Source organism: Cataglyphis hispanica, chromosome 6 (genome assembly GCF_021464435.1).
Source record: "Cataglyphis hispanica isolate Lineage 1 chromosome 6, ULB_Chis1_1.0, whole genome shotgun sequence".
Classification (NCBI taxonomy): Eukaryota; Metazoa; Arthropoda; class Insecta; order Hymenoptera; family Formicidae; genus Cataglyphis; species Cataglyphis hispanica.
Genome location: NC_065959.1, coordinates 4162250 through 4182085, shown reverse-complemented (window position 1 = coordinate 4182085; position 19836 = coordinate 4162250). Strand labels below are relative to the sequence as shown.

At 32.5% G+C, this 19836-nt stretch overlaps 3 protein-coding genes and 3 non-coding genes across 12 annotated transcripts; 4 read left to right on the top strand and 2 right to left on the bottom strand.

The window, feature by feature from the left end:
* The first annotated feature begins 58 nt into the window (after positions 1-58).
* LOC126850296 (60S ribosomal protein L4) lies at positions 59-5721 on the top strand. Its single transcript, XM_050593147.1, has 8 exons — positions 59-168; positions 1576-1753; positions 1832-2077; positions 2466-2590; positions 3037-3135; positions 3297-3568; positions 3809-3968; positions 4145-5721. Exons 1-8 carry the CDS (start codon positions 166-168, stop codon positions 4364-4366), a joined length of 1305 nt encoding a protein of 434 aa, XP_050449104.1. The 5' UTR covers positions 59-165; the 3' UTR covers positions 4367-5721.
* Positions 5722-6294: 573 nt separating this feature from the next.
* LOC126850349 (arginine/serine-rich protein PNISR-like) lies at positions 6295-15494 on the bottom strand. Of its 7 annotated transcripts, XM_050593236.1 has the most exons (11): positions 15361-15494; positions 14250-14823; positions 13649-13759; positions 12579-13237; positions 12179-12255; positions 11606-11844; positions 10329-10469; positions 9977-10243; positions 8445-8598; positions 7776-8085; positions 6295-7306 (listed from the first exon to the last, which is right to left on the bottom strand). In XM_050593236.1, exon 11 carries the CDS (start codon positions 7210-7212, stop codon positions 6409-6411), a length of 804 nt encoding a protein of 267 aa, XP_050449193.1. In that variant the 5' UTR covers positions 7213-7306; positions 7776-8085; positions 8445-8598; positions 9977-10243; positions 10329-10469; positions 11606-11844; positions 12179-12255; positions 12579-13237; positions 13649-13759; positions 14250-14823; positions 15361-15494; the 3' UTR covers positions 6295-6408. The 7 variants fall into 7 exon arrangements, with proteins under 7 accessions (XP_050449193.1, XP_050449194.1, XP_050449191.1 ...); XM_050593237.1 differs by having other exon boundaries at positions 10315-10469; positions 11606-12255; positions 12893-13237; XM_050593234.1 differs by having other exon boundaries at positions 11606-12255; positions 12893-13237.
* Positions 15379-18568, top strand: LOC126850356 (transcription factor ces-2-like). The gene is made up of 4 exons (XM_050593256.1): positions 15379-15506; positions 17401-17628; positions 17923-18101; positions 18272-18568. The coding sequence occupies exons 1-4, from the start codon at positions 15398-15400 to the stop codon at positions 18473-18475; spliced, it is 720 nt and encodes a 239-aa protein (XP_050449213.1). The 5' UTR covers positions 15379-15397; the 3' UTR covers positions 18476-18568.
* Positions 16064-16135, top strand: Trnah-gug (transfer RNA histidin (anticodon GUG)). Its single transcript has one exon. It is a non-coding gene; the product is annotated as a tRNA-His (tRNA).
* Trnar-ccu (transfer RNA arginine (anticodon CCU)) lies at positions 17177-17249 on the bottom strand. Its single transcript has one exon. It is a non-coding gene; the product is annotated as a tRNA-Arg (tRNA).
* Trnam-cau (transfer RNA methionine (anticodon CAU)) lies at positions 17764-17836 on the top strand. The gene has a single exon. It is a non-coding gene; the product is annotated as a tRNA-Met (tRNA).
* Positions 18569-19836: the final 1268 nt, after the last annotated feature.

The window sequence follows — 19836 nt, the reverse complement described above, 5'->3', positions numbered from 1 at the left end:
TAAGTCGCTTCTAACCCGATCGATATAAACGCAGCTTTAAGCTTGTCTCTTTACGTTGCTCCTCTTCTATCTGATCCTTTTTGTTTGTGACCGAACGAGACGTGAAGACGCAGTCGGGTTAGTCCGCGTCTCATGCGTGAAAAATTATAGGAAGGACTTATCAAAATGGTAAGGAATTTAATTTCTCGTTACACAAATCATCATGTCGCACTTTACATCGAGATTCGCAATCTCTTTCGCAGATCCCGCATGTTTTGCGAGAACTACTTTGTTCCGAAAGATCGCACCCTCCCACGTGTTCGAGTGCGATATAACACTCCAGTATACCATTTGTAATATCTTGAAAACAAGTATATTCCGATGTTTCGACCCGTGTTACTTCTTCTCTTTTAACGATATTTTGTTTTATTTAACGTTCGTGAGATCTTCTTCGAGGAAGTTATTAGTATATGTGCAACACTTTTCAATAGCACGTGGATCGAGGCAGCACATCTGGTTAATCCGCCATTACGTGATATTGATATCGTGTGTGTAAAAAAGAAATATCTACGAGATCTGTAAATCGTCGAGTGATAAAATGAGGAAAGTCGGAATATTAAAATCAAGCATGAAATTTGATTAATCAAGTTATTATAGACGAAAATGATTTTCGCGAACTTTCTATTTGTGATAATCGGTTTTGACTTTTTCGTGATATATGCCGTATAATGATGCAAGGTAGATGAAATTCTCAATTCTCTCAAATGTATTTAAAGTTAGATAATGAGTTGTTAGTTGTTAGGTAATGATAAGAATTATGTTAAATTTTGAATAATATTTTTAGGCTGAAAGAAACATTATCAAAATATTATCAAGTTAATAAGTTTTTTTTTTTGGGGGAAAGAAATGTTGAATACTTGAAAGAAAAAGAAAAATTAATGTCTATTTTTAAAAGATTTTTTTTTTAGTTTATAGAAAATAATATATTTAAAGTGAAGGATTTATAGTTTACATATCACATTAAAATTTCGTATGAAAAAATATAAATAATTTATGTGAATTCTTTTTGCAGACAAATAACATCTTTTTCTTTAACATTTCTGAGAATATATAAGATTAATTCATATCAACAATATCATAATTTATGTACACAATACTAAAAAATATGTTTCTTTATAAGAGAATTATTTGGTTGAGATCTCTCAATTTTTTATGAAATCATACATATAATTATAAAAGAATTTCCTAAAGAACTAGTAATTTTCTATTGGAAAAAATTCTATATTTTTTAAAAATAATAATTATAAAATATATTTTTTAAATAATTATAAAATATATACAAAAAGTTCATACACACACACACATCTAACATTTTAATTTATTTAGAATTTTTATATTCTATTTTATTTTCTTCTATATCATATATTCCATAAATTGTTATAGATGATAAAGAAGCTTTGTATGAGATTTTGTTGGCAAAATCACATTCAGATTATCTATTAGCACAACTGGTCTTACTACAATTCTATTCATTTAATTAATTCGTGTAATTAATTTATTAATATATTTGAATTATTACAAACAATATCTTTTTAGTCGTTATCAACGGCGCGACCAATTATTACGGTGTATACCGACAAGAATGAGGTATCAGGTGATGTAATTTCTCTGCCAGCTGTTTTTAAAGCTCCGATTCGTCCAGAAATCGTAAATTTCATCCACCGATTAATGTCTATGAATAGTAGACAACCATACTGTGTCTCCAAAGAGGCTGGTAAATATATTTATGAGATCTGATATTTAATATGTACCTTGATCTGCAAAATTATTAAATATAGCTTTTATTTTCTAGGTCATCAAACCTCTGCTGAATCATGGGGCACTGGACGAGCCGTGGCACGTATACCTCGTGTACGTGGTGGTGGTACCCATCGTTCTGGTCAGGGTGCGTTTGGTAACATGTGCCGAGGTGGACGTATGTTTGCTCCTACCAAACCATGGCGACGCTGGCATCATCGCATCAATGTCAATCAGAAACGTTATGCCCTCGTTTCTGCAATTGCTGCATCTGGAGTTTTTGCACTTGTGCAATCTAAAGGTATGTACTTTTTACTAATGTAATATTTTCACCAAAAAAATAATAATAATTAAAAAAAAACATTTATTAAAAATTGCTTTGCACTTTTTTTCAATAATTGAGAAAATATTGTACAAAATTATTATAGAATATATTTATTATAGATTATAGAATTATAGGATATATTTACAATAATTATTTACTCTCTCTTACTATTCTCTTTTATATATTCTTGAGCTTCAATGTAAATTTTCTCATGTTTAAATGATAAAAATTTACGATTAGTATTATTGGTTTATCAATAATAGTAATTATAGTTTTTTTATATAAATTTAATTTAATCTAATTTTTATTGATATTTTATATGAAGATTAATAAATTGATATATAACATTATATATTTTATGCAGGACACTTGATTGAGGAAGTTCCAGAATTTCCACTGGTTGTTTCTGATAAAATCCAAGAATATACAAAAACCAAGCAAGCTGTCATTTTTTTAAGACGCATCAAAGCTTGGAATGACATCCAAAAGGTTTAAGTTTTAAATTTTATCTTTTTTTATATCATACCTTCTTTATATTACATGTGTATGCACCAACAAATGTCCGCATCTTTGCTAAGCACATTTAGTTTGGATGCTCCTGATAGGTGCTAGAAAAGTATGGTATTCAGGCGTTCTTTTCTAGTTAAAATTTGCACTTACTAGCAAAGGGTATGAACCACCAAACAATGTCTTCTTTTTTTCTGTATTATTCTGATGCATTTTTAATACTACAAAATATGTTAGAAAAACTTCTATAATAGTATAAGAGCTTCAAAGATATTCACTATTTTATTTTGTTAAAGAATCAATTAATTGAATCTTTGAGAGTCAGCTAGTTAATTAAATTCTACTGAGTTATAAACCTTCCTTTAATTTTAAATTTTAACTATTTATATTGTAATTAATATTTTATTCGTAATTGTTTATTTTATTAGGTATACAAGTCTCAACGTTTTCGTGCTGGCAAAGGTAAAATGCGCAATCGCCGACGCATCCATCGACGTGGACCTTTGATTGTTTATGGTCAAGATCAAGTAAGTAACTTTCTTTCAAGAGATAATATATTGTTTGATATAAAGTTTCTTATATAGACATAAGTTGTATTAAAATTAAAATTTTATCTACAATTTATAGTCATAAGATCTCATATAAATCATCTACAAATCACATAATTATAATAATTTCTGACTTATAGGGTATCCGTAAAGCATTTCGTAACATTCCCGGCGTTAGTTTGATGAACATTAACAAGATGAACCTTTTGAAATTGGCACCGGGTGGCCATGTTGGACGTTTCGTTATCTGGACAAAATCTGCTTTTGAACAATTAGATGCTCTTTATGGAACTTGGCGTAAGGAGTCGCAACTCAAGAAAGGATATAATTTGCCATTCCCCAAAATGGCCAATACTGATCTATCCAGGCTTCTGAAGTCTGAGGAAATTCGTAAAGTTCTAAGGGCTCCTAGGTAATTATGTGAAGAAATTATACATATTTTAATAACATTTTAAATTTATGAACGTATTTTTGTTTCCTTTTAATCTAGCAATATTAAAACTACTATTTTAAAAGCTGATTTAAAACATTAATTCATATTCATATTGCTAAATGAATATTGATTAATCATAATTGATATGTATTATTGTGAATCCTATGATCACAATCACACATCTCATTGGTGTCTACAATTTATTCAATATAATTATAGGAAGAAGGTGGTGCGTAGAGTGAAGAAATTGAACCCGTTGGTCAACACACGGGCTATGCTGCGTCTTAATCCGTATGCAGCTGTATTGAAACGTGCTGCCATTTTGACCGCGCAGAAGCGTCAACACGAGAAGGATCTTCTTCTCGCTGAAAAACGAGGCGTAAGTACAGCTTTGCTAAGTCTTTGTTTTTTATATACATTTTAGTATTATTGATATATATATATATATATATATATATATATATATATATATATATATATATATAATCAATTGCAAAATGTGATAATAGTCATATATCAGAAAATTTACTAATTGATTGATTCCATCCACTACAGATAAAATTGCCGAAGGACGCACCGGCATCGAAGGCTCTTATCCTTCAGAAGAGGAGGAAACAACAACTTGCTAAAATTAAGCAATTGAAGCCTCGAGCGAAGAAAACTGTGGCAAAGAAAACTCCGGCAAAGAAAATAGAGAAAGATACTGCAAAAACCATTGCTCCCAAGGAACCAGCTCCCAAGCAACCAGCTCCCAAGCAGCCAGCTCCCAAGAAGTGAACAACAATCATTGATGAACAACAATATTGTTGTTAACTCATAATTTTTATTTCTGGCTCTAAATAAAAGAAAAGGCGAAAAAATTTAGAGTTGTTTTTTTAACTTTCTTTTTTTTGTTACATGCAAGGAATCTATGTTTATTAATAAGTAGTTTGTACATATTATCTAACACACCTTCCATTTACAATATCTAAAATAATATGAATTGCAATTGGGAAGTGACACTCTTCTTTTTATTAAATTCATGAAAATAATTAAAGAATTCAGACGAGAAATAATTCGATAGATTCGGAAGTGTATACAGCACAATCAAAAGTAATCATATTTATTGATTTTACAGGTGGAGAGAATTTCAGTTTCATGATATATATTCTTATTTCATTTTCATTTTTTCTCTTCTTTTTTATTATATTCCTATACAATGTTGGTAGAAACTGGAAGTTGGAAATAGAAAACGAAAAAAAAAAAGAGAAAAACGCGTACAATTTCAGGACACCGTTAATCTACATCGTTAATCTGAGCAGACCTAAATTTTGGTTCTCTTTTTGCTCGGTTCTGCACATAAAATATATATTTTTAATTTATGACGATTATGCACTTGTTATTTCATCATGACCGGAGATTGGAAATTTTATCGTCCCGAAAGTGTACACAGCAATCGCATTAAATTTTGTCATGGGTACAGGTTAATCATATGTTAAAACGTCCTATATAAAAAATATTAGATCGAAAAATGTTTTTTTTCTCTTATATTAAATGAGAACTCATACTAAATAAGTAATCATTTAGTAATTTCTGGCATATCATTGATTAACTGTAAAATTAAACAATAAATCAATAAATAATCTCAATTTAAATCATTTTCAAATAGGTCAGCTGTCTCGGCACAAAAAAACGAAGAGTATTTTCCTCGACAGGATATTAAGAGAGCGACGGTATTTGATTTAGTGTATAAATACTTGCATAAATGTGCCAACAGAGACAAGAAATTGAAGCGAAATTGCGCATATAACAGATTTTATAAACAACACGCGAGAAAAAGAAATATTCACGGACGAGATCCACCGATACCTCGAACAAATTTTAAAAAAGAAATCTTCAATGAGCAGTTTAAGTCGGATAAGTTTGTACTTCGCAAAAGAACATCTAGAAGCTCGTCAAAAGAATATATTGTCGATTATACGAAAGCTGTCTGCGATGGTATACATTTTTATCTAACAATAAATTTATATTAAATATATATAGGCAATTAGAGAGATAATATATATAATTTGTTTATAATAATCCAATTATATCTCTCTCACTCTTGAGATTAGAAAAGTGGCGTCATTTCAAAAAATTAAAAATAGGGGGGGGGGAAAGAAATATATGAAAAAAACTGCTAGATTGTTTCATTATTGGCAGATTGATTTCTTTGCTTAGGACGAAGGCGAGCAAAACAGTACGTCCAAGAAGCGCTTTTATATGGTATACAATCCGGATTATTAATTCCTATTGATCAACATAGGAACATATATGTTTCGCAAAAGTTGGGATTTTCGCCGAAGAATGTAAAAGATCTGTATCATCATCAGTAATACCGAGTAATTTGTACAAAAAATTAGCAAACTTGATTGTAATAAATTTAATTATCCAAAAATCCAAGCCATAGCATGATTGTTGTAATATTTATAATGTAAATTTTTTTAAATTAAATATATGTGAATTATTCAATAAATTATTAAATATAATGCAACAGAAAAAAAAATTAATTTTTATACCTAATTCATTCAAAATTTATATTTTACATTTTTCATTTATATATATAGTGAATTAATATTCAATATTTATATAAAATTAAAAATTTTCAAACAATAGTCATATTCATTTAAGAATTTGAAAATATCAGACTCGGAAAAATTATTAACATATAATTTTTGAATTGTGTCTTCAAAAATTTATGCGAAATAATTTTCATACGAATATATCAAGAATATAATGTTTAGATAAATTTTTTAAGCTTGTAGAAATACATTTAATTGGTACTCAACTTTGATTTGCGATTATCGCGCTTTTCGTCGTTCGCATTCTTGACGACAGCGTCGGATCCATCTTTTCAATTCTCGTTCACGTGCCGCATTCTTCCTCCGAGAAATTCGCGGCCTCAATTCCCTGTACGCACTATCTTCTGTATCTTCATCTTCCTCTTCCACTTTTTCATCCTCTTCGTTTTCTTTTTCTTCATCTCTTTTGCGACGCTGTCCATTCCGCTGTCCGTTCCTGATGACTACGCGAGTACGATCCAAAGGTCGTCTCCTCGAATGCTCATCTCGGATAACCCGAGTCATTTCGTTTGTATCGCAAGTGCAATCCATATCTTCCTCTGTAGTAGTTTCTTCGTCATTTTCATCCGCCCGTTGTACTATTCGATCTTCTAATCGCGCTTTTTTCGGCTTTCTGTCTGGAATCGGTGAAAAAGTTCTCACAAAATCTCTCGAAGGTCCAGGAATCGGTTCTGCATGTTCATCACGTTGTTTTATCTTGCGTATTCCGGTAATATCACGTTGTCGACGATCGTCTCGGATATTCGAATCATTGCAATCACAAGAGGGTAATAATTCATCAGCATCAAATTCTGTATCTCGATCCGCATTATTTCTTTCCTCGGCTGATATTCTGGTTGAATAAAACCTCGGTTCTGCTATCGAATTCTCATCGACGGTAAATGTTCTTCCGAGAGATTCCTCGTGAAACGATCTTGCGTCTTGCGGAGGTCCGTTTCTTCTATGAAATCGCTCGCAACGACATACACCGTTTCTGCGATTATTGAGACTTTTTTGTCTTCTTGATGTGTCGTCTATTGCCATTGATATACGATTTTTGCAATTCAAGGAACAGCCATTTGATTTCACCGCAGGACCAATCAAGTGGTATTCATCTTTCAATAATTCTATGACGAATCTGTTACAGAGTCATAATTGTTAACTCATTTTAAACAAAAAAAGATATTATTAAAATTAATTACGCAACGTTTCAAAACGTGATGGAAAAGATATTTATATATATAAATTTTCATCATTTTGATCTTCTGAAAATGAATTAAATATTGTAAAAAAGAAAACTATGTTATTGTTTTTATAAACAAAGAAAAAAAGAAAAATTTCGGATCTAATATACATAATATTTAATAATCGTTTTTAATTGTTATTGTTAAAGCATATAATTCTTATAGCATTTTGCACCACAATTTAATGAGATAGATTTTTATCGCGATTCACTATGATTGTATCTTTCGAGCATTAGATTTTGCTAAAATAATTTTGCATCGCACGATATGAGTTTGCTGTATGTAATTAACATCATAAACGAAATCGGTCGATAGATGCATAACCTGGAAACAAGATAGACTGCGCAATAGTAGGGTAATTGCCTTGAAACGCGATCGCGTCCTCAGCACGCGAGAGACGCATCCTCTCCGCCTTTCTGACCTTCGGCTGTCTTTGACGGAGTTAATTCTCGCCGAAAACTAACCCTTGAGAACAGACCTGCCTCAGCGCAGTCCGCACCTGAGCATAAAGATCGCCATTGTGACGAAAATTCGCTCGGATATAATCGACGATGTCATCGGCGCTGGAAGTGGACGGCTGGTTTAAGTCACGCTGTAACGAGCGCATCGCCTCTAAAACGCGCAGTGAGAATCTCGTCGAATTTTCTACACCGCACTTACATTGGTGGAGTGCCTATAATGAAAAAAATTTTATTTAGCATTTGAAAATCATTATTTCAGCATAAATATCTTTTTCTTGTTTTATAATTTTTATAAATTTTTTAATTGTGAAAATAATAAATTAACACAATTTTTAATTGTTCAATATGATTAAAAAAATGTGATAAAATTATTTAATGATTATTAAATTTTTCTAAACGCTTGATATGTCATATTTAATAACATATAAAAGATTAATAAAGGTTTTATCAATCCTTAAATCATGATTTTTATACAAATAAAGTCTTGAATATTATAATCATATATAAATATATATAAAAAATTAAGATTTAAATAATTATTATATAAATGAAAAAATTTCTTGTAACTGACTTCTTTAGGCGTATCATCTGGTTCCTCACAATCTCTTGGACAACTTTCAGATCGCATCACATTGAAATCGTTTCCTTGATCCTCATCAAGAATTTCATCAACTATGGCATTGACTTTTTCTTCCATTCTTTTAGTATTTTTCATCATTGATCATCTGTTATTTGAAAAATTAATAAAAAATATCATTTTTACAGGTTGAAATGTACATATGTATATCTGAAAATTATTATAAGCGAACGTTGAGAAATACTTAATTTTAACTTTTTCTAAAGTTTGTCGAAAGGGAATTTTAAAGACTATCTGCGAATATTTAAGATAACGTAAGATATCATTGTTTTTTTAGCATGCGCCGCGAATATGTGAACCGTGTATGATAGGGTTAAGGATGTCATGCCGATACAAATGACGGTTTTATGTATGTATTTAAATTTGAAGGATTTCGATAAAGACGAAAGTCGTCCTCTCTGACTCGCAATCCTGGTATCGATCTGTAATCGAAATAACGCCACAGGATTGCCGCCGCAAGGTGCTGCGAGGTCAAGGGGCGTAAATAGGCGTAGGTGTAGAGAGAAAAAAGTAGGAGGAGCACGTGGATGGCGGGGACGAGTGCATACGTGAAATATTAATAGGGCGAGCAGTCAGTGAACGCGTGACTGTGCTATACACGGAAGTACTTTTACATTATCGGTACCTCAGACGGCTTCCTCGACTAGAGACATGGCTTTTCGCATTATGTATGAATTATGATAAAATTATTGTCGCTCTATATGTGCGAACGGCATAGACGCAATAGATATAGCGCGCCATAATATATACGATAATAATAAAATTACACACACACACATCGCTTTTTCATAATAACGGTAATTCTGCAAAACGCTCACCGCGATTCCCCCAGTGAGTTCATAAAAAAAAAATTCTTCCCATCAATCCACATAGCGCATTGTTGTACTATCATCGCGATGTCCGCGAATCTTTCTCTATGAAATATGCATTGGAGAAGCGAAAGAATTAAGAAAAAAGTTTGCGAGAGTAAAAAAACTTTTTATATATTTAATTATTTGAAATAATTAACATTATTATATGGATAGTATATTATTTTTTTATAAACTTTTTATCTCGCATAAATTATTGGAAATAAATATAATAAAATAAAGGTTGAAAAGAGAGAAAGAGAGAAAGAGAGAATTCAAATTTCTGATTCATAGAAAATTGGTTTGTGTTCCTAAAATTATTCCGATTCTCCATTAACGTATTACTAAAAGTTAACAAATTATACACTACGGTTTCCTTGCTAATGAGATTTACTAATGTGCTTCGTAAAAGTAATACGATAAAATAAGATTACGCGGCTAGCGGGTGGAGACGAATCAAAGAAGAGGTAAGACTCGAATCGCGGCGAATGGCGCTCCAACAGGCACCACGTTCCACTTTTTCCACGTTCGGCCGACGGTGGTATGGGCAATTTCGTTTTTATTGTTTCGCGCCGTTTCCGATAAGAACGACGAGAAGCGGGGCCCGCCAAGAATTACCTGGATGAGGTGCGCGCGAGGATAAAAACCGGTGCCGGCGCGGTAAGCCGCAATTTGCCAACGGCCTGGGAACTGAAGGGCTGTAGATGGTCTGGTTCCAACGGGGCAAATAGTCTAAATGATTAACTCTCTTCCCTCCTTTCTCTATCTGACGTGGCTATTGCTTGGAGTACGTCGCTCGCTTGCGAGTGGCGATTTCTGTCTCATCCATTAGTACTCGTTCGTATCTGCTGATCCATGCTTGACTCATTTTACGGATGCTTTCATCTAGGAAAAAGTTTTTTTTTTAAATGATGCGAGACTCTAAATTGTAAATCTTATACCTTTTAATCTTATACCTCTAAATTCTTACCAGACCAATCGAATCGCATTCCATCCCGTTTCATAATCGCATTTCTTTCTTCGATTATAAGTAAAGTGTTTGCGACACGTTGAACGCAGGCATTGAAGTCTATTCGATGTTAAGCTCTATCTCATCCTTCATGTCTAATTCCTAAAATTATAATTTTTAAAAAATTTTCTTTTTTTTGAAAGAAAGCGGGAGAGTAATATTAAAATATCTTTTGTCTATAGTATCGTATTTCTTTTCGCGAGATTTTGATTGCTCCGATATTTATAGATCTCTCTGTGATAATATATTACTTTTTTTGCCTGAAATATTTATCATTTTGAAAATTAAATGCTGAATTAGACAGCAATCAGATCAACGTGTTGTAATTATTTGGTTAAGTCAAAAAACGTAAAACGAGTAAAGCGATGAATTTTTCCGCCGAAATGCCGCTAATTAGTTAAGCCCTGATAACGATTCTGAGGTTCTGAGAGGGCGCGGAGCAGCGCGAGATTATAAATACCTCGAGCCGCAAAAGTAAGAAAAGTTTAATCAGGACTTGGAGCGGGAGAGAAGAGGGGTAAAAAAGAGGAAGGGAAGGAAAGGGCGTCCTCCTGACGACTTGATGAGATAACTTTGTCTAAGTTGTGAAACAACGGGCGTCACGATACGTGACTTTGCGCGAGGGTGAAAGGAGAATTCATACTTCCTATGGAGGGAGAGGGTGAAGTAGGAAGGCAGCGGTGGAACGAGACTAAGGAGCAGACACGCGACCTTCTTGGATACCATCCTGTTCCGTGGTGTACAACAACGAAGAACTTGATGTGTGAGAGGCGCCTTTCTTTTCGCGCGAGGAAGAAGCGGCCGCATTTTCGCGTGCGAAAATGCTCGTTAACTCTTCAGAATTGATACAGGACGTTGGTAGTACTCTATGTTATATTTTCGTAAAGTTTGGACAGTATTATATTGTAAATGTTGACGCATCGAGTATTAATGTAAAAAATGTTAAAATTTATGCAATTCTTTCTTACTCGGATATAATACGGTCTATGAGATATTCACGACATAATCTCTCAGTTATGATCATATACAAATTTTAATTGATGTTTGCTAAAACAACAAATTAAATATATTATTTTTGTATTATAACATTTTTTTCAAAGCGTACGATCAATCAATATATATCAGATGATAATGACAATCCTTCAGCGAAAGGAAATATTAACATCCCGAATATACTTAAATAAATGGTCTTCGCGAAATGAAAAATCATCGCACACGTGAATCCTTTATGCATGTACCTATGAACAAGTCTCCGGGACGTCGATTAGACCGATTACCGTCAGGACGCGTCACGGGGTCGTCAGGGGTGGGTCCGGGGCTGCGTTTGCCAGCTCGCCGGCTCATCACGTGACGTGATGTCACGTTACCTGATGGTCGTCGACAGGTGTTCGGGTTCGCACGACCAGGTCCGATCCCAGAACTGTGCGCGGCCCATGTTATCAGCATAAATCCAGCCACATAATGATAACGAGCAGATCTGAACAGGCGGGTGACAAGAAGCAAGCTCATATAATGTGTAAGTTTCGATCAATATCTCCCTTCGCAAGGGTTGAATTTTATAAAAAGATGAGTACATATATTTTCTCAAATCCTTCTAGAGAGACTTGATTAGATCTCTGAAAAAAATGACAGAAAAATTGAAAATTTCTATAAAACAAAATTTGTATTTAAAAAAAATTATATCTAAAGAATAGAAAGATTAGGTAACAAATTATTTATAGACGAAGAGAGAGAATGACCCGGACGCATTTAATTTTTCGCACATGCTGAACTCACGAAGAAAGGATATATTGTATTGTTTCAAAAAGCACCTGTAATTGCGACGTCGTGGGATCACAACCACGTGGTCAAAGCTTACCGCTCCTTGTCTCTCTTTCTTTCTTTCTCTCTGCAATAAATTAGATATTACAATATTAAATGATGTTATTTAATCCACCCATGTGTGACCGACCCTTGCCAATTAAATTTATGTGAATCTACAACATTGTTGCGTGAGCGGCGTACAGGTGTACCGGTCACTTGCAAATCTCAATATTTTTTGTTATTGTTAAAATATATTGTATTAATGTTTTATATATATAATATTCTCATTTAAAAAAAAATAAACAAATAAAAAATGACTTAAAAATATAAAAAAAATATTCGAATTAAAGTGTTAGGCAATATGATGTTTTTTATACATGTCCGGATAATGCAAGAGGTATAACATACATAAAAGCGTTTGCGAAGGTCAAAGGACGCGAAACACCTGGAACATATCCGCGCAACACGATCGCAAACACAAAGGTAATCGATCTCTTGACCGTTAATCGCGGGTTAGAGGATAATTACAGGACAAATGAGTTGCAACATTAATAAGAAGGGCGAAGGGGAGAAGGAAGAAGAGCGATCTAATACAGCACGCCGCCGGCTAATTTGCTTCATAATAATTACGGACGGCGCATTAAACATTTGTACGTAGGTGGGTAACGTGAAAGTGTCAGGTGCTGACTGTCCCAGAGGCACATTAGAAGGCATCTACGTACGTATCTATACGTGGCATGCCTATGTGATGGTCTATGCGAGACTACGAGACTGCGAGACATATATATACGTATAAACGCGTTCTCCTCGCATGTGCAAGACTCGCACCTGCATCGCCACCCGAAGTCTCCCAGAAGGATGGAGAAAGAAGATCGTAATTTCTGAAAATAGAGCGGCCGAAGAATCGCATTAATTTGCTCGCTCGCAAAAGTTTCTAAATTTCCATACTGATTCGATCAAACTTATGCCGCTGGTTCGACCTCGTGACTTTTCTTTCTTCTCAATGCGTGGTCTCGAGATAGCTCTTCATGGCAGGGAGAAAGATCAGGAAGAGAAATTCATGTCACCTATAATGGTACAACAAAAGATTTTTTTATTATTTATATTGCATTGTTTTTCTCTCGGTAATTTATTAATAATTATTAATAATTATTAATAATTAATAATTCTTATTAATAATTCTTAGATCTATAAGCTCATTATAGTGCTCGCAATGTAAGATGTAGCGTATTATATATGCGTATTTTTTATCTTTTGTGTTATTATGTTTTATTATCTTGTATATGTATGTGTATGAAGAAATTTATTCTAGGAATATAAAAATAAAATCATTTTTCTCCTTTTTCATATTAAATATACATTCAATGAAATATACATATGTACGATATGATATAAAATAAAAATAATAACTGACAAGTGACTTTAAAAATTACACATGTCATAAGAATTACAGATCGAGGCCGCAGATGTGTACGTACGATAAGTGTTGGCGATCAGTCATTGCGAGGCCGCGACCATCGAGCGATGAACCACACGAATCGCAGATAATACTAGCGTAATGATTGGAAGATCAGAATCTCTCCGGTTACCTGAAATTGCGGGACTGGTCGTTATTCTTTTGCGGCAATGAATATTTTACATTGCACTATAGTGCCCTATCTTCATTAGATTATTTTTATATAATCTGCATAAAGTGTCCAAATATGATTTTATATTTCAAATGGATTCTACAACTTATAAATTTGACATTCATATATATTCAGACTTATAGATTTGATTCATTCTGATAGAAAAGAAAAGTTATATAAATGTTAATTTATATTATATATTATTTATAAATAATGAGTACTATTTATATTTAAATTATTATATTCATAAATAAATTATATTTATAAATAATGAATATTTATATATAAAATTTATTTTTCAAATATTAAATCGATTGAGTTTAACTGAGTTTTACGAATTACAGGTTTGAAAGATTGACTTTAAATGCTTCAACATCTTTCAGAAATATGCAAAATAGATAAGGAATAGTGAATTATAATATAAAAACAATATAAACGCGTTAATATTTACATTGATCAAGACGGGCAACGAGAAAGCATTATAAAACTTGTCATCGACTCCATTTAATGCGTCTTTTCGCACATTGTCAGGAATATTTATGCGACCTATTACATATATATGCTGCGGTTTGTAGATCGACCTCGCGATACCTACAATCATTTTAGGATCGTAGAGATGACACATCGCGATTGGTCAGACGGTTTGCGCCCGCGTTCTTCCTTGACTATCGAGAGCTGCGTCTGGCTGGTTGCCGCTAATGACGCGGCAGCGAATCAACTTACGGCGCAGTAAGTGCGCATGTACCTGGAGGCGGGATATTCGTCGTCCCCAACGAATCCACTGTTGTTCGCACATATGTTTTCGCGATGCTGCAACATGTGATACATGATGCGGCGCGTCAAAGTAGTCGGGCCGAGTTGTTAGCTGATCGCCGCAGCGACGAATCTATGGTATTCTTTAAAAGTTCAGAGTTTTCTCGAAGAAATTCATCTAAATCTTTGCGAGATAGAATTTGTAATATCAATCGATGAATATTCAACTCCTGATAAATTTTCATATTTTTTGATACGATGCAATAAGTGATCTGTGAACATTGAAAATATAAATAAAATGTAGAATTAAAAATTTTATCAATAAATTTATTAAATTATTTTTAATCATGTATGTGAAATGCGTATATATAAATAGTGAAATAATGCAATTGGAGGAGTATAGGAGTGAAAGAGTATACAAGGAATATAGTTTGCCGCCGAAGAAACTTTACATTGATAAAAAATTATCAAAGATATAAATTATCGAATCTAAAATCCGATATATAATATTTTATATAAAACGTATATAAATAATGAAATAAATTATAAAATAAAGTGAAGAAGAAGATAAAGAGGGAAGATAATTGCTGAGAATAGGTCCTTTTGCTGTGATCGAGTACGGATACAATTATTGACAAGCGAAATCTTTTGATTTAATGAAAGATGCGATTATGTCACGATTATGCCTGAAACGATTCTTAAAATATGCTATGAAACATTACTTATGATTTAAGCAAATGGGATATATTACACGTTTCTCGGAGCAAATAAATATTTATTGTTCGATCAGAAAAATGTGAGAAGTCTACCTTCATTGTGAATATTGAAGAGAATATTTCTCGAGCAATGAGTTCACACTCTCATGCGAGGACGATGTGCACCGGAAACGCAGTCTCTGGTGCATTCTCTGCGTTACATCTCTTGCGAAGTTACAGTCTCTTCGCCCCAAACTCAGGTGCGTAAAGCGTGTGTTAAAGTTCTTGGTTGAAAAACAGATTATTAGCAGTCCAAAATCACTAAGTGTCCTCTTTATCGCAGATTTTTAAATGATTCTGGAACAAACTAAATATGTTTTAAATTTTATATTGTATTAAATTAAAAAATATTTACAATGTATAAATTATTTAAGCATACATGATCATATTCTTTGCTTGCGTTGCTCTTGTCGATAGTTTTAGAAATCCTATATATAACGCATTAAAATTTCATTTTCAATCGCATATAAGCATTATCTATATATTATTAATTTATTGCGTAAAATATTAATAAAAATATTATAATTTTATGCCTGTATTACATGTATTAATAAATTATTTTGTATTTTATCTTCTGATTTATACTAGTTTTATTTTAGTTTTACTATTTTATACGAGAAAAAAAAAATTTGAAATATAATATATATAATGTCACGTATTATACGCTTGGTTACTTTCGTTACGGATAAGCGAGCAAGTTGACTGACATCTGGCTTGATCTACAATACTTTCCAATCCTGTCTTAACTCCTCCAGTAGCCGTGATCGTCTAGTGGTTAGGACCCTACGTTGTGGCCGTAGTAACCCAGGTTCGAATCCTGGTCACGGCAATGCGAAAAGCATTGTCACGGTGGAGGTTTTTTTTTAATTCAATTTATCTATATTTGTGTTTATAATTATTTATAAAATTTATAATTATTATACCTGCAATTGCAATAAAATGTATTATTTAACTTTATGTTATTTATAACTCCTTTTGTAATTCTTTCTTTCATATACAATAGATCATGTATACATATACATATAATTGTATTAAAATTCTCTCTCTCTCATTATAAGTCATATAGTTCATATTACAGCACATAAATAATATTTTTTGTATATACTTACATTTAAATATACTGAATACTGTATACTGAAATACATGAATTGTGCATCAAATCTATTTGATTTTGCAAGGTTGCAAGGTTGTTTTTATTACAAGCAGAGTTGTCTCATTTGTAGCATTGCCATTACATTGATCTCGTACCCTAAAAATGTAACTGCCGCTTGAGCAATTAACGTCTAAGCGAATTTTACGACTTGTAACTGTAAGCCGCGGCAATTTGTACGGACGTTAACGTTTGCACTGTTTCGCACGAACCTCGACAAGTCGTATTATCACGACATTCGCATTCCCATGTTTCATAGTAGTACATACATTCATGATGTATACAACTGGTTGGAGTAAAAGTTTCAGCTTTTGTTGGCGAAATTTCCAAGTGTCAAATAAATTTTCCATCAATCAAGCGAATAAGCAAACTATATTTCGTATAATTAATCCTGGAATAAAGAGCGGAAATAAATGAATAATTAGTTTATGGAATTTAATTTTGATGAAATATCACAGTAATGTTATTTAAAAAATTAATAGATATATAGAAAAGTAGAGATATTGTATATGAGATGTGTATATATATATATATATATATATATATATATATATAGTATGTGTGTGTATAATATTTATTATACATATTTTTATATAAAAATTAATTTCGTATAGCAAAGATATTATTACAGGTCTTGTTATCATTTTTACAATATCTTTAGTTTCTCATAAGTATTAATAATTTATATCTTTTTTATCACGATAAAAAAAAAATTAAATGTACCCCTGGTGGGACTCGAACCCACAATCCCCGGTTTAGGAGACCGATGCCTTATCCATTAGGCCACAGGGGCGGTCGATAGCACTTTACCTAAACTTTCTAGTCCTTATTCCCAGTGAATCAATTCTTTTTTTTTACATTTAATAATACAAAATAGACGAATACAATTAATCAAATGCATAATATTTGGATGAAATTGATAAAATTCTCGTCTTCATTAACAGATTTGTGTAGGTACGAAGCGTACCCATCTCGAGATTATAATTTCGTCGAACCTGATATTTTAACGAATTCCGTGGCAGCGGACTCTTCATCCTCGCCGTTAACATCCTCTTCTTTGCCGGCAACATTCTCACTTCCAGGAACTTTGCTTCAACCACCTTTTCTAGCAGCGATGCCACCTTTGATGCAATCTCTGAGCGTACCTCAACCGTTCTCGATATCCTCTTCGGGTAAGCTAATTTTACCTTAACATGTGAAGTTCTTCTGTTAAATAAATTTTCAATATATTAAATATTAAATATATTATATATTTGCATGAAGAGACATTTACTATTTACTTATTGATTAAGCACGTCAAGTTAACAGCCTCGGTAGCGCAGTAGGCAGCGCGTAAGTCTCATAATCTTAAGGTCGTGAGTTCGATCCTCACCCGGGGCATTTTTTTTGCTTTTACCTCGTTAAAAAGTGTATCGAGTACATAGTGATACTAAAAACACATTATCTCATCACCGATAACGAAACAGGTGCCACGAACCGTCACTTCATCACTACAAACGGCATAAACACTCTTCACAGAAGACCTAGAAGCGAAAAGAAACCAATCCCGGACGATCAAAAAGATGAAAAATATTTCGAGAGACGTAAACGGAATAACCAGGCAGCGAAGAAGTCGCGAGATGCTCGCAAAATCAGAGAGGATCACGTAAGAACAAAATAAAACGATTCTTCTTTCAAATGTCGATGTGATAGAGAGAATATATTTAAGATTAAGAATAGCGAACGCGACGTAATAAATTCAATATTTTCGATGGATATAGTTTCAGTTTATGCAAATATAAAGTTTTAATTATTGTCGCTTTTATACTTACACAGATTGCTCTAAGGGCGACGATGCTCGAGCACGAGAATGCGATTCTCAAGGCGCAGATAGTGACTCTTCGAGAGGAAGCCCAATCGTTGCGACATATGTTGATCAAGCAACATGCCCCGGCGATACAATCCATCGAACGATCACTTTCCTCGATGACACCTGTGACACTCTCTCCTTCACATACCACCGCGAGTTTAGATTGTTAATCTTTTTTCCAACAGAAATACGTGTAGAGATGTTTTATTCGGGACGAAGATTAAAATCCGTGTATGACTTCATTAAAAACGCAAAAATAATGATCCTTAATATATTTATTCGCGACACGCAATAGGAGATATATTGAAATTACGTTCAATTTAAAAAATATGTCAAAAGTTATTAGATGTTTTTTGTTATGCGAATATATAATAAATAAGAACCAATTAGTGTTAAAGATCAGGATATTATCTTAATAGCCACAGTCGAATCAAATACTGATTAACTTAATCGGCAATTAAATTTCATTCAATTAGAACTATATATTAATTGCCTACAATAAAATTTCCATATTTCATTGTTCTTAGTCTAATCTTCTTTTTTATGTGTGTGTGTCAAACAATAAAAGAATTATTAATTTTATTCATACTAACAAGATAATATTAACGAAATGCGCGGGTATTACCCGCCTTGACAGGTTAAATGCCGATTAAGTTGATCGTAAAAGTTACTCGAAGTGGCTTTAAGACTTCGATACGAAGATTATTTCTTGTTAGAATTATTACTATTACTCATAATAAGTGTAATTATTGTTGCTTGAATGCTAATAAAAGAAATAATTCTAATAAAATAAAGATGAGGTACCTAATATACGCTTAGAAAAATCAATATACTTTTGTATGTCCTAAAAGTTCGTTTTCTATTTGCGAGACATCTAACGGTGTAATGAAATGTTAAAATACCAACTGATAAAGAAAGTATTATTAACCAACAATCGATAAGTATAAAAGTGATTTGTGGAGACTGTAGAATGCCGTAGATTTTCAAATATTTTTTTTGCGTCTTCTTCCTCTTTCAAATATCTTTTTTTTACATTTTCTTCCACTTTTAAAATAAAAAAATGTAACACACGTTTAAAAATAAAAAGATGTGACCATATAAGCTCTAAATAATCTAGAACTCGCATGCATTTCGCGAAAAAATTACATATCGTTTGTAAAAAGTACTTTTTCCTTTCGGATATACGGCATATTAAATATACAAATATTATAATAATTTCGATTAGTTTAAATAATCAAATATATTGCGTTTAACTATTATGTTTAACATGTTTGATGAAATTAATATTAAAAAAATATTAAGAATTGAGGGAATATTTACACATTATATCGAATCAATCTCAATCAATTATAATACAATTTTTTAGTAATATATGATGAATAAAATACTATTTTGTATGTTTCTAAGTGGTACTATTTTCTAAGTGGTAAAAAAAAATATTGAAAAATTCCATCAAGATACTGCATAATGAAAACATAATAAATATTTTTCTAACATAGTAATAGTGTGTATGTGTATGTGTATATGTATA

What these genes read in the sequence shown, in the direction of transcription:
- LOC126850349 (XM_050593242.1), bottom strand. Translation starts at nt 7,970, where the DNA reads ATGACATCGTCGATTATATCCGAGCGAATTTTCGTCACAATGGCGATC. An exon ending in ATGGCGATCTTTATGCTCAG is followed by an intron (nt 7,307 to 7,911) that starts GTGCGGACTGCG and finishes ACTCTGTAACAG; the next exon opens with ATTCGTCATAGAATTATTGA.
- LOC126850356 (XM_050593256.1), top strand. Translation starts at nt 15,398, where the DNA reads ATGAGTTCACACTCTCATGCGAGGACGATGTGCACCGGAAACGCAGTC. An exon ending in GTTCTCGATATCCTCTTCGG is followed by an intron (nt 17,629 to 17,922) that starts GTAAGCTAATTT and finishes ATAACGAAACAG; the next exon opens with GTGCCACGAACCGTCACTTC. An exon ending in GCAAAATCAGAGAGGATCAC is followed by an intron (nt 18,102 to 18,271) that starts GTAAGAACAAAA and finishes ATACTTACACAG; the next exon opens with ATTGCTCTAAGGGCGACGAT.
- LOC126850296 (XM_050593147.1), top strand. An exon ending in TTGTTTATGGTCAAGATCAA is followed by an intron (nt 3,136 to 3,296) that starts GTAAGTAACTTT and finishes TCTGACTTATAG; the next exon opens with GGTATCCGTAAAGCATTTCG. An exon ending in AAAGTTCTAAGGGCTCCTAG is followed by an intron (nt 3,569 to 3,808) that starts GTAATTATGTGA and finishes ATATAATTATAG; the next exon opens with GAAGAAGGTGGTGCGTAGAG.